Below are 15,005 nucleotides of genomic sequence, written 5' to 3' on the forward strand. Positions count from 1 at the left end.
ATTATCAAAAGGAGAAGTATTTATAGGGAAATGATGATGCACTTGCAGAGAGTTTACAGTAGGGGACAGATATCAGATGAGCTTATTTGAGAAGTGAAAGAGCAAGAAGACATCAGAGATTAGAGTCAAGAGCAGATGACGTAAAAGGATGTAATTCTCAAATCAGAAGTATAATGGAAAGGTGTGAAGATAAGAAGAGAAAAATACATGTGATTTGAAGACAACGATACCACTGTATAGGGGAGATGATGTAAAAAGAATAGAGGCACACTTCTAAAGAGTTTTGAAGGGGACAAGAGATTTCACATTCATGTAGAACAGCCTTCCCCGGCCTCCAGATGTTTTGGACTACAACTCCCATCACCCGCACTATTTACCATGCAGGCTGGGTCTAAAGGGAGTTGAAGGGCATTTGAAGGACACCAGATTAGGGAAGGCTGAATCATTGCAAACCTATAGATGTCATTCTCATACGTTACATATACAACTTTTCAGTGATTTTCAAATACTGCTTCCACCTAGAATAAATGAAAAAGCAAGCCCCATCCATGGGAAACGACATAGGAGCACACTTTACACATTATACACTAATCCACATTTTTTGAAAAGCAAAACCAATTTGGAAGGAGGGAATTTAGAACAGAGAAACAGTGAGGGAGACAATGCTTACCGCTTCCCCTATAGACTTTTCCTTTCACCAAATCTCAAGGCTGCCCAAGCAGTCCGCGTGGTGTTTCAAATGAGTGTTTTGAGGCTTGGATTTCCTTGGTGACCTACCATGAACCGTGTGCACCCAGCCCTCAGAGCCACTGTTAGGTGCAGAATCATTGCACTGTCATTTCCCCCACCCTACCCACCTTCCTCAGAACAAGACTGCTAAATAGGCAAGACTGGAAGACAGTGACTGGCCTAAGGTCACCCAGTGAACTTCATGTCTGGGTGAGCCCTGCTCTAAGAATTACAACACACTGGCTCTTAAGTTCCTATGTGGATGCAATTGGGTGGAACTCAAACCAGTTGAACAGGATGTGGAATATCAATCAGTCCAGCAGTAGAAAGCTTCTGGATTGGCTAGACTGGCTTACAAGGTAGGACAACGGTCTTCTGCCTTTGTCTGCTCAATAGAGCAGGATCTTCGGCATACTGCCCTAGTGCCCTTTGAATTTATGGACAATGAGCTGGAAAACTTACCCGAAGGCCTAGATTTGACTGCAGTCACTCCCAACTTTGCCCCTCACCAGTGCCGGCTCTAGGTTTTTGAGGACCCTTATATGCAAGACACCTTCAATGGGTCCCCTCCCTCAGTGAGTCTGGCTTCTCACCACCATTGTTCCTCACCATCCTCTTTCTCATCATTGCTACCACTTGCTTGCTTGATAGGCAGAGAGGCAGTAGGCAAGTAGGCAGTGGCATCTACTGCTCCTTCCCTTCACCATCACAGTTGTCTGGGCTAGAGAGAGAGGCTGGTGAACAAACCGGCTGCAATGATGAAGAGAAGGAGAAAGTCCATGCGGCTCTTGTCAGCGGGACGTTGTTGAGGTGTGGCCCTCGTCAGGTTCCCAACCACGTCTACGCTTGACAGCTGCCCTGGCCCTGACAGTGGAGAGGGTTTGACAGATAGGTAGTTGTGCATGGATCAGGTATAGCTGTGGTGCTCATAGGACGATACTTCTAGGATGGTTAAGAGGCAAAGTTGCAAATCTGAATGTAACAGGCAAAAGGCCATGACAATCCTATATCTAATGCAGAAGACAGGGAAGACTTAACTACAAGATGAACTAGGTCTGGACAGAAAAGTAAACGAAATAGTCTGACTCACTGGCACAAGAGCAAATTGAGAAGTAACAAAATTAAAAGAAAAAACCACCACCACAAAACTTTGCTCTAGATTTTGTCTTTTTGAATGCGTCATTTGCTTTCATAGTTTTCAAAGTAACATTTTCCCTTTGATGCCCCCAATTAATTAATTACTCCATGAAAGGTTAAAAGTGTCATTTATAAAGTAATAGACAACTTATTTGGCTCACAAAATAAAACATCTGTTTGAGTTTCCCTAAGATAAAATTAGAAGCATTTTTACAATGAATTTGAAGGACTGACTGGATGTGCATATATTGTGCATCTAATTCTTTGCAAGCCTGGATCTTGCCCATCCCTATCAGCATCACAGATTGGGTAACCAAAAGGACCAATACAGTCTGCACAGCAGGATTCTGACCATTTGCTGTGGAATGAGCAGGGGGCTGACAGTGCCCTCATGTCCTGCTTGTAGACTTCTGATTGGGTACTATGAGAACAGGCCTTTGGTCTGGTCCTAAAAAAAAAACCAAAACCAAAAAGGCAGGACAGGAGACCATGTGAGACAGGCATCTTCTCCATGACCAAGCACTGGCATGGACATCTGGTTAATGTGTGACAAAACAGCATGATAGAAGTGCATGCAGTTCCTGCCAAGTTTGTCAGGGCCTTTCCTGTTGATCTTGTTGTTATTACTATTGTATAAATATGCTAATGTTGCTTATTTGTTGTGGAGGATCCTGACAACTTCCCTCAAGGAAGTGTTTTTTTTTCTTACAATACATATTTTCCTTCCAGTAGTTTGCCATCTATCCTTCCAGCTAAGTCATCCATATCTTTGGAACTACATTGAGGAAAATGGCTGTGGGAGAATCATGGTAACTTACTGGATCACCACTCTGATGTATGTATGTATGTATGTATGTATTTACCATTTTTATATACCGCTTGATATAAAAAAAAATTCAGAGCAGTGAACAAAGATAAAAGAATAAAACACCATATTAAAACAATTAAAATACTTTAAAAGAAACACATTGATTGTTTCTTAGGCGAAACAGCTTCAACAAATACTATTGATGTGCAACAGTGACAACATAAACAATATAAACAATAGCTCCATCCAGCAATTAAAATCTAGTATCCAACATACTGAAATGCCTGGGTAAATTTAAAAAATTGTAATTTTCCTCACACCAAAGATACATTGAAGTGGGAATCAGGTGAGCTTCTCTGGGGAGAACATAGTGAGGCACTATGGCTGAAATGGTCCTCTCTCCAGGCACTACCCACCTAGTCCCAGATGGCATTGAAGCCTAGAGGAGGGCCTTTGATGACGATCATAATGTTTGGGCAGGGTCTAGTAGAAGGTGGTCCTACTTGAAAAACATTCTGAGATAATGCAATTAACAAATGGTTGTATTAACTATTCATAACTGCTCATCTAGTAGTCATAAAGATTCTGTGCATTCTATAGAAAACAGCATCTTGGATTGTTTTCCAAACATCTGAAAGGACATCTGGCCTGGAGATGTAGAGGCTGATTGACAGCCCTGGGGATTGCTAGTCCACTGAAAAGATTCCCCTGCTCAACCATGGCAGCATTTTGTACATGATATATAAAGGATCTCCAGGTCCTGGACATAATGCACATGTCAGCATGGGAAGCTGAATAATGAAAGATGCAGTTGTAATGCTTAGCATGTCTGCCCATGCATGTCACTCCCTTTTGCTTAAAGGGCACCCACCCAGTAGCAAACAAACAAACAAAAAACAGACTGGAAGGGAAAATCAGAATCAAGTTGGCTCCACCCTGCACAGCAGTTCCTCAAAATCAAAACCATGCTCCATCTCCAAATGTCACAAGAGACAGTCTACTGTAAATCATTTTCCTTCTTGGGGAATTTCTGCATTTACAAGTTTTGCCAGAATTAACCATCACGGTTTCAGACTCTTCTCCAAATTAGAAGCTAGTTCTGGTATCACTTTGGAATGGCACCATTCCCAGTGCTGAAGGCTTACTTTTTACCACAATCTTTGCACATGTGATCATTCTTTTCCACAAGCTCAAAACTGTTTTGGTGTATTGGTATTTCAAGTCTTTTTTCCTAGTTTTAATCATTAATGGGTTTTGGTGTTGTTATTTTATACTAACTATAGATGCTGTAGGCAAAGTTGTGTTAAGCTTATTTATACAGGTAGTACTACCACTTTTAGCCTACAACCCAATGCACTTTTACCTGGAAGTAAATCCCATTGAAGTCAATCAGCCTTATCTCTGGTTAGACATGCACAGGACTGTAGTGTTAGATCACTGTCTTTTCAGATCAGTTTCATTTGAAGTGTTTATGTTGTTATTGAACTTTCCCCAGAATGAATATGATCCAGCCAGTGTTCAGCACATTTAAGTCCAACTGATTTCAGTGGAAGAGATTGAAACATGTGTTTAATTTTCCCACTCAAATAAATGTTGCCTCAAAAAACTTATCTTTGGCTGCATAATAGCCAATGTTATTTTTAATTAATAATTTTAGAAAACAAAAATTAAAATCATACACAAAATAAGCTTGCAACGGCTTAATTTGGATCAAAGCAGAACTCCTTGCAAGAGCTCTATTGCTCAGTTAGTTAATCTAAGCTTTACAAAGCGCTTAGAACTTATAGAGCACAACAGAAACATGTTTGCTTTTATCATGCTGGGGAAATGTTCTCTTGTGACAATTATTGTCAACACTGACTATACCCACAAAGGCTTCATTAGAAAAAAGAGTGTTACATAAACAGCTTATTTGTTAAATGGAATTAAAATGAGCAGGAATGTCAGTTTGATAAAGAAAATCCTTTTAAGATACCCTCTTTCCCTCCCCCCCCCCCGATCTTTTCATCCCTCTTGTTCTACTCTATTTAATTCACATCCAAACATCCCTTTCATGCTGTGGGTGGGGTCATCAAAAGCAGGAGCAGGGAAATCACAGCCAGCTGCTACTGATGTTACAGCAGACCCAACACTACAGGAGAGCCTGTTTGTGGTTTGAGAAGATCAGGGAACTGACAAGGCATCAGATTTGGCTGTTTCCTCTTTGCAACTGGGATTCTATGCAGCCTCAAAGGTAACATACATATTGTCTGCCATGTTTTTATAGGCCAGTGAAAGTTTGCCTGAAATGTATGGTGCAACCAACCACACTAGAAAGGTTAGGTGGTTTACACTGAAATCCCAGCAGGGTAACCGAAATCAGCAAAGTTCTCTTATAACTCTGAAGGGCAGGATGTTAGCTAAGGGCTGCTTTTGTGTTGAAAAAAAATGCTACAAACTGCATATAGATTATCATGTGTGGTGTCTGTGTGCACAAGTGATGTACATTTGACAGCTAGTTGTGGCTTCTGGTATGCATTCTAGTAAAACAAATGCATATGGTTTGTGACAGAACGATCCACAATGTATATTATTATTTATTAGCTTTCTATACTGCCCAATAGCCAAAGCTGTATGGGTGGTTTGTTGTTGTTCAGTCGTGTCCGACTCTTCGTGACCCCATGGACCATAGCACGCCAGGCCTTCCTGTCCTGCGCTCTCTCCCGGAGCGTGCTCAAGTTCATATTCATTGCATCCGTGATGCTATCTAGCCATCTCATCCTCTGCCGTCCCCTTCTCCTTTTGCCTTCAGTCTTTCCCAGCATCAGGGTCTTTTCCAGGGAGTTTTCTCTTCGCATTAGGTGGCCAAAATATTGGAGCTTCAGCTTCATTATCTGTCCTTCCTATGAGCACTCAGGGTTGATTTCCTTTAGGATGGACTGATTTGACCTCCTTGCAGTCCAGGGGACTCGTAAGAGTCTTCTAAGATTGTACCCCAGTACTGCTTTTCCCACCCTTTTGTTGACTATGAGTGCTACTCCATTTCTTCTAAGGGATTCTTGCCCACAATAGTAGATTTTCTTGGCAAGAATACTGGAGTGGGTTGCCATTTCCTTCTCCAGTGGACCACATTTTGTCAGAACTCTCTGCCATGACCTGTCCGTCTTGGGTGGCCCTGCACGGCATAGCTTATGGCTTCACTGAGTTACGCAAGCCCCTTCGCCACAACAAGGCAGTGATCCATGATGGGTGGTTGGGTGGTTTACAAGGATTATATGTCTGTTATGTACTGTTTTCCACACCTGACTTTCCTTAGCAAATGTGTAATATCCGAAGCAACTCAAGCCTGCTGTGGAGATTCCACGTTTTGTACGAACTGCAATTTTAAGAACTACTGGCTACATAGTCAATTGCAGCTTGAATTCTGCAGACAACCTAGGAACACAAAGTACAATTCGCTGAGCTACTAGAATCCCACACTGTGATGGCTGCCAGGAGAGAGGGGGAAAAAAGATGGAAATAGGTTAAATGCTGGCCAAAATCTACTCTGAGGTCTCACCAGCATGCCATGGGCCCAGCTGTAACTCTAAACAATGAGCATGTAATGGTTTTGATGAGGGCAAATACACTGAAACATCATCCAGATAAAACAAGTACTGTTGGTTGAGAAGACTGCCTATCTAGATGCAGGTTCGCAAGCTGTTCTGCACAGGGTTGCACACCTCTTGAAGAATCACATCTACAGCTTTGGTGTTCTTCCGGACTTGGTGCTATTTCTGAAGGTGCAGGAAGCAATGGTAACCAGAAGTGCCTTTTACCAGCTTAGGATGGTATGTCAGTTGTGTCTCTAGCTAGATTAAACAACCCACCGTTACTCATGCACTGATTACATTCACACTAGACTAGTCATGCTCTACACAGGGCTGCCTTTAAAGACAGTTTGGAAACTCTAATTGGTACAGAATGCTTCTGCCAGGGTGCTAGTTAGAGATAGTGGACCACTCATATTACACAAATCCTTCATCACTTGCATCGGTTACCAATTTGTTTCCAGGCTCAATTTAGGGTGCTGGTATTGACTTTAAAGCCCTAAATGGTTTAGGACCAAGTTATCTGAAGGACAACCTATACCAGGAATGGGCAAGTTGTGGCTCTCCAGATGTCTTGGCCTACACCTTAGCTAAAATCTGGACGGTCACAAATTGCCTACCCTTAACTTAGACCAGGAGTGCAGAACTTCAGGCCCAGAAGCCAAATTTGGCCCTCCAGGGTCCCAATCTGACCTGCCCAGAAGGCCCCACCCCTTTTCCGTGGTCCCACCTCTTTCCCCCCCAACCGCCAATCGTTTTGTGCTTTCCTGGCTTTTGCACAGTTTTCCTTCATTCTAAAAGATTGAAATACCTCTCCTAAAGCTTAGTTACTGGCCATAAGAACTTTAAGCTAAAATATAATAGTATTTTTGGCTTCATCCCTTTTTCCTTTAGCTCCAGCCACCACTGGAATGGTGGTGCTTCTTCTTGGAGAAGCACCAAGAGCTTCTCCAAAATGGAATGTGACCCTTGGGCTGAAAGAGGTTCTGCACGCCTGACCTAGACCCATTTGAGCCTGCCTGGGCATTAAGATTAGCCTCAGAGGTTCTGCTCTCTGATCTCCCAGGAAAAAACACATTGGCAGGCACCGGAGACAGAGCCTCTTCAGTGGTGACCCACATCTACAGCATTTCCTCTGCAGGTATTTTTGTCAGGCAACCTCATTGGTTGCTTTTAAATAGGCTCCTTGCCTTCCATGGTTATTATTTTTTCCCCTTTTAAGTCTCTCTGGGTTCTTATGCTTAAGCCTCCTTGCATTGATCTATCACATGCTGACATGACTTTTTTTTAACGTAATGTTTAGTTTTAATTTGTATTCTCTATATTTTTTGTAATTGTTTTCATCTATTGCTAGAAGCCACTTTGTGAGAACATTACCCTAAAAGGCAAGGTATAGTATTTTTTTAAAAAGACTATAAAGCAGGGGTGGGCAACATACAGCCCATTGCCCCCGACCACCCTTATTTTTTTATTTAAAAAGGGTGGGGGGAGAAAAAGTTGCAGTGCTGCCAAAATTCAGTAGCAAGCCAATACAGAGGCTTAGAATGGTCAAATCCAGCTTGAAAACAAGATAAATTAGTCCATCCTAAGGCTTGATAGTGGCTACAAAGACTTAAAATGACAGATTTAGCTTGTTTCTTCCCTCCCCCCTTTTTTTGTGATGCTGGGGTGGCGGTAAGGGCAGTGTGGCCTCGGGGGCGGGGAGGGGAATACAGCTTGCAGTGGGTCCAGGAGGGGAATTAGCCCTTGTACTGCCCAAAGTTGCCCATCCTTGCTAGAAAGGATCTCAGGAAAAATCAAGTGCCCTTTTCCTTGGGTTGTCACTGTGCTCACATGGGAAGCCAACCATGTAGATTGCATATCTTGTGTTGTTTCCTCACTGGTCCATGCAAACAATGTGGACTAGTGAGGGACTATCCCAAACTGCAGACCTGTCCTATTAGGACTATGGACATTGTACATACTGAAGCTTATTATAAATGTCACTGCTGAATGAGAAAAAAATGGTTTGTCTGAATTAGATAGCTGCTTCACCGTTTTTTTTTATTTAAAAAAAAATTCTCTGGTTAATCTCTGTGGGCAGCATTTGAGACCACATCTATCTACTGCAATTGCCACTGAGCTTTCAACCAAAGCCAAACACTTTTGTATTGATTTGTGTGTCCGTATCACAAACGCCTGTCTTGTTTTTGACTAGATGAATGGTCAGAAGAACTGGTGCCTTTTGTGTCTACAGATCAGACATTAAAAACCTTGTTGTTAATCTATTTAAATTTCAAGTCTGCACCACTTGTTTTTGAGAAGTAGGTAGGCTACCATTGTCCTTGAAAATTTAAAATCCCAAATAGACAAAGAACCATGTGTCATAATTGAGCTAGCCCAAACTCTGCACCCTGTTTAAGCGGGGGGAGATGGTGGAACAGGAAACATTCCATAACTGCCCATCATATTTTATTTATTTATTTACAATGTTTGTATAGTGCTCCATATCTAAAACAGTGAACATAGAAGGTAAAATAGTAAAAGGTATTTACTAAAAATCATACCTCAAAGTAGAAAAGTATTTAAATTCAATTATTACTACACACAAGCTATTTCATAAAAACTCTTAGTAGAATCCTGCACTTAGGCCCTCTGCACAGGCTACAGCTTCAGAAATGTATGCCTTCTTTTGCATTCTGTATGCGGATCATCAAAATGTCAAAAAAAGTTGAACACACTGGAAATAAAAAGGCCTTAATAAAAAACAAAATCCTTAAATATTTCAGACTCCTTTTTCATTCAGATCCATCCTTCCTACCTTTTTTTCCTGTTTGCCAATTTCTCTGATATTTGTTATTTAAAAGGTTACAGACAGCAGGTCAACCCTGACATTTATTGTTTTCCAGTGAAAGCAGTTTCTTTCCTTGGTCTGTTTTGTTTGTTGAACAGCAACCACTTTCTCATTAAAGAAGATGTGGATCTTACTGAGGAAAATATCTGAAATATTTTAATTTCCAATTTTTTCAACTACCTTGACATTCTGTCGATCCACATGGCACATTCAGAAATGAAAACAGAACAGCCTGAGCAAAGAATCTATGTTTATTTGAACTGCTGTAACCATAACTTTTGAATCTGAACAAATATCCAGTTCTGAGTTGTAGAATTTCCTGGGGTGGGTAATTATGGAATCCATCCTGTTTCCCCCTTTTACCTATTTTCTCCTTTAATAAGGTGCAGATGGCATTGGCCTTGAAAATCAACAACAATCTCTGTTCCTTATGGGTAGGATCTAACTGTGCCCCAGCCCTAGCCCTAATGACAGCGTACTAGTGTAAATCAATGCTTGAGCAACAGAACTATCACAGAATCAGTGATAATGGTAGCACAGATACCTTTCAGTATTGAATATGTTGTGACTATTATCTAGACTATTAAAAATTCACATACATTTCTAAAATGTCCCTAAACTATTCTTTTTTCCTCTTTGCTTCTGAGGGCTAACATTCTGTGCTATGTTCTTGCTGGTTCATTATCAATGAATACCCATAGTGCGCCATTCCTTTTAAGCATATCCAGTCTTCTTATAATGCTCTCTCCTGCCATATATTACCTATCATTACAATATTTTTCACCACCATCTCCTTTGCATGTTCCTTTGCATTTGTAATTTCTTGTCCTATATTTTTAGACTACTCCCTAAAAAACAAAGATTAAATATCTGATCTTCAGTCCTGCCTTAACCCACTGCCCAGAAGCGTCACTTCCCCCTCGCCACGCCTTTCTCCTTCAGAAGCTTCTGTCATCTTCCATTCCCTATCTGAAGCAGGCCCAAGAAACTACAATTGCAGCTGTAATGACCTCAGACATTTGCTTGGATTGAATTTTTACTGTACTCTAATTCATATTGCCCAGATGATTTCCTCTGAACAGGGATTCTAACCCTGCCTTTTTTTGAAACCTGACCACAACTGTGACTCTCTGTAGTAACAGGAATTATCATCATATGAAGAGATTCCCACCCACCAACCCCCACCCACATATGGATAGGTTTGCACACTGAAATAGATGTACTGAAGGTGATGTCCATTATCCAATCAAAAATAGTGGTTGGGCCAACTGATGCCTTTACTGATTACTCAGACTGGGAAGGAGTGAACACCCATCAAGTGCTCTCATTCAGCCCTCCTATCACCAACTCTTTCATTTGTCATTTATTTATGGCAGTTATATGCTACTCCATAACCATGTTCTCAGGGTGGCTTACAACAAGAATAAAATAAAATAAAAACACACAATAATGTGTTCAACAATAAATATATAAAAGCAGCATAAAAACAAGTGGCAAAGATAAAACTGATTAGACCTGGAGCAGATGAAAAGGCCTTCAAAATAAGGTCTTCACCTGGCTCCAAAGCATTATCAAGGTAGATACTAGATGAGCCTCACTGGAAAGGGCATTCCATAGCAGAGCAGACGTGCCACCACTGAGAAGACCCTTTCCCCAGTAGCCACCTGCAGCACCTCACCTAGTGTAAATGCCCAGAGAAGGGCCCCAGAAGAAGATCTTATGGTCTAGGTGGGAACATGTGGAGACAGGAAATCCTTCAGGTATCCTGGTCCCAAGACATGAAGGGCCTTTGAAGTTCAAAATGAAGCCCTTTGAATTGGGACCAGAAATTGACAAGTAAGAATCCAAAGGGAAATGTGTACCACCAATGTGGGGTTCTGTTAAGTTCCAGGTCAAACATATTACTTAGAACCTCGCTACTTTAAACCTTTGGGGAAATAGCAAAAATATCAGCACAAAAAAAATAAAGTAGCCTAAAGAAAGGCTATTCAAATAGCTTTATCTACAGGTTTGAATAAAGGACATACAATATAAAATATAGATTGAAAGTCATCCTGTTCGACAGACAGAAATAAAACAGCAGACAGAATCCCATTTTCTTCTATAATAATGTTTCTGAAGGCATCATCTTATCTCTATATTCATGTTTATGTACCTCTTAAGTATAAGGACTCTGACCCTTGCCATTTCTTGGCATTCCCAAGTCTCCTGTTAACAGAGATATCTGGAGGAGTTCAAAGAAATTAGGACATTGCTTTCAACAATTCAATGTGCCAAGTTATTGTAGAGGGGGGAGACATAAGACCAAATCTAATAAACGATGAAAAGTGGCATGATTGCTTCCACACTGTCTCCAATAACAACTGAAGGAAGGAGATCAATCAAGAACGGCCGGCAACATGGTTGCAACCAATGCCTGGTGTGGGAAGAAATGATTTCACCAGCTCTGCCGCTGTAATTTGGCTCCTTCAAACATTTCTAGGAGTAGTGCTGGAGCAGCCATGCTGCAGCAACTCCTACACAACATATAAATTGGCTATCAGAAAGGATCTAGATTAAACCCATTGTACTACTGACAAATCAACATCTGGACCAGACCTGAATTTACCATTTGAATGAGAGGCATTATGAACCAGTAGACTTTGGCAGTTGGTAATCAGGAGACCTGAGTTCAAATCACTACTTGGCTATTTCTTCCTAGATGGCTTTGTGCAATCTGACATCTCATAGCCATGGCAAAATGGGTACAATAATATCCTACAGCACATGGTTATTACCATATATTGCAAGGCCATAGCTTTGCAATCCGTGGCATCTCCAGGGAGGGCTGAGGAAATCTCCTGTCCAAAACCCTGGAGAGCCACTGCCAGTCACTGCAGACAATTCTGAGCTAAGTCAATCAATGGTCGGACTGTATAAGGCAGCTTCCTAAATTTGTAAAGTAACATGTCTTACTTACTTGTCACATCTTAATCCTACTCATTTACCACAGAGCTCATGTAAGCATACATAAGGTTATTCTGCAAGAACCCGATAAGCTATAGGTTAAACTGAGAAAAAGTGACGAGCCCAAGGCTACCTAGTAAGCTTCATGGGTACGCAGGCTTTCGTACTCAAGTCTCACTGACCTACATCCAACATTCTCTGGACTAGAATTCTATATTCTACTATACTAGCTATCATAAAATTACTAGAAAGGGTAAAGAATTATATAATATATTCTTTGTAGAAATGTTTACATGTTTAGATGCACTTAATGTGAAGACAGATACCTTTTTAAAGAGTGCTGAAAGTGGTTTGAGATGGATTTCAGGTCCCAAAGATAGACAAAAGAAATACATGGGTAGACTATTGTTTCTGATCAAATAAGTTTTGCGGGATTTTGAAACAATACAAAAACCTGCAAAACTGTTTACCAACGGAAGAAATGGGATGACTATGCATGCTACAAGCAGCGGGCCCCTTTATTCAATCAGTGGTAACTCCTTGAAAAAAACTATTGTCTGCCTCCAATTCAGGGCAGGGGGGTGGAGAATAATTTGCAGTTGCAAAGCCAATTGTGACTACAAAGCTTGCCTGGAATGTACTGCATACCAAATGAAATATACTGTAGCCATAATCTAATACCTTGTTAAGCCTTTAAAGAAAGTCTCCTGTGACTGTGAGACATACGTGACGCTTGGCATTTTTTTCTAACCGCACCAAAGACTAGATTATGCAGGAGGGGTGGGGTATCTGTCCATTGTTCTTTCAGGAAAAATGTTATGCCCAGAGTAATTGCAGGCTGTGCTTATTTATAGAAGATTTGGCCATTCATAAAAGGAGATATTGGCTGAGCAAGGGATAACTAAATAAGAAGCATAATTATTCGACAGTGTACGTGTGCACACACATATGTTATATCTATTCCAAAATTTTAGCCACACCTCATATATCTCACACAGTGCAAGAACACCTCCTTAGGTTTGGAAAATGCACACTCAGGTATCTGACCTTCACCCCCACCCCACACACACTAAACACACAGTAAACATTTCCATTATTTCCAAATGCATATACTGGAATTTTCTCTTGCTGATTCCAAAACATGTTTGGAACTGTGCACTCTGACACACCCATTTCAAAATCTGTAGAACTACAAGCATTATCCAATTTATTTCTTGATGTTCAAATATAAGAGCACTGAGGAGGCAATGACTATGAAAAAGTGGTTTGTTAGCCTCCCAGGAACTGGTGGTGTTTTTTTTTTTTTGGTGGGGGAGAAAAAATAAGGCTGAAAGGATAATAGATTCCCTTCAAAGCAGCTCAAGCCAATTTCTATTAACAATGAGTCTCTGTTAAAGTTATTTCTCCACAAGTACTTGTGGTTCTGTATCACATCAAACTTTGAGAGCATTTTGTCATTGTGTGCATGTGATTTTCTTAAACACATGAATCACTTTCATTCCCAAGGAAGCATTTTATTTCATTATTCATGGACAGACTTCGGAAAGCTATGGGGGGGGGGGTAAGAGTTCCCTATTCGGGCTAGAGACTGGCTTAAAGTTTCCATCGAAATCTCACCAGTCTGCTCAAATAAAGGCTTTAAAGCCAGCTACCACAGTTCATTTTTTGTCCTTGGAATCTCAAATTTTCATTCCCATTATGGAGAAGAGAAATAGTCATGGCTTGCTTCTGCATCTCTTATGTATGTAAGTGCTTCTCTTTCAGCATGCATGAACACAAAAATACAGCTATTATAAGTCTGAAGAGGGTTTTTTTCTCTATGCTTCACAAAAGGAAGGGAACAAAAATAAATACATAACTGTGGTTTCCACTGCTGAATATGGACCAGATGTGCTGAAGCTCTGTCATGCTCCCGTATATACTGTTAACTTTAATTGTCAGTGTTCCACCTTCAGTTTCTCTAGCTTGTATAGGCTAGAGAAGTACAGTACAGAATCGATACACTATGCTTCTCTAGCCTACACACACACACACAGCTTGTAAAAAACACACAGGTTACAGTTCAGTGTTACCAATAAAGAAACAAACAGTAAAATATCAATGAAATCAGTTACTCTAGTAACCCAAGGAGCTGACAAGCTGGGGGAAGTTTTGTTATCTGAAACATATTAAGCTAATCAGGTAGTTATCAGATATTTCATTTATAAGTCACTTACCTATCTGGGCTAAACAAAGCTGCAACAAGTAAAATCCAACAGCTGCACACAGCCAGAACTTAGCCATTGTTTCCTCTTCGAATTAATGTGGAAAAGGCAAGGAGTTCCTCTCCCAGCCTACACAAAGGGGGGGGGGGAGGTCCCAAGTCTCGTTAAGTCTGCACAGAAAGCCAGCGTCTGAAGTTTGCTGCAGTTTTTATTCCAATTCAAAGTAACTGAAGTAGTGACATAACAGGGAGGAGAGCAAAATCAAAAGTCACACCCATTCGAAACAAAAGTGACTAGGCAAAAAGGGGAGGAGAGAAGGCTGCTACTTATGAGTAAGCACAGTTACCGGCAGCATTTTATGGAGGCTCCAAATGTCCTTTACTCATCACAAGGAAGTCAGAAGTCTTATTGAGGCAGTTGTGCCAGAACCGGTGTGCAACTCCTCATCTTGGGGGAGGGCAGGGGGAGCTGTCTGTGGACCACATGGCTCTCCCAAAGTCTATCTAAATGCCTAGAATTATTGAGTTTTAGAAAGGAATTTTCATATCTATTTTTTTCCTTGTGAATTCACTGCATGGGGCAGAGAGTGCAAACAAAGGACGACATGTTGCTGTGGCTTTGCCAATACTCTTCTCCTGATCCAGTCACTTCTGCACCAGACATCATAAATGAATTTATGTCTCTGTTCAGTTCTGCAACGTCACCCACTAAGAACGGTTTGCATGTTCCAGAGAAATAGTCGGGAGGGGGGATGTTACTTTGCAAATTCTCCCTTTGTG

General features: G+C 41.0%; 1 protein-coding gene across 16 annotated transcripts in view; it reads right to left on the reverse strand.

Annotated features, from left to right (window-relative positions):
- The window catches only part of CD44 (CD44 molecule (IN blood group)), a 97,938-nt gene extending 83,478 nt beyond the window's left edge, over positions 1-14,460 (reverse strand). For all 16 annotated transcript variants that reach the window (XM_084851397.1, XM_084851418.1, XM_084851443.1 and 13 more), the window contains exon 1: positions 14,239-14,460. In XM_084851397.1, coding sequence (XP_084707523.1) covers positions 14,239-14,305 — 67 coding nt within the window. In that variant the 5' untranslated portion in view covers positions 14,306-14,460. The remainder of the gene's footprint in view (positions 1-14,238) is intronic.
- Positions 14,461-15,005: the final 545 nt, after the last annotated feature.

The sequence above is a fragment of the Heloderma suspectum genome, chromosome 1, assembly GCF_057233095.1.
Source record: "Heloderma suspectum isolate Gila_16-S chromosome 1, 16-S_ref, whole genome shotgun sequence".
NCBI classification, from domain to species: domain Eukaryota; kingdom Metazoa; phylum Chordata; class Lepidosauria; order Squamata; family Helodermatidae; genus Heloderma; species Heloderma suspectum.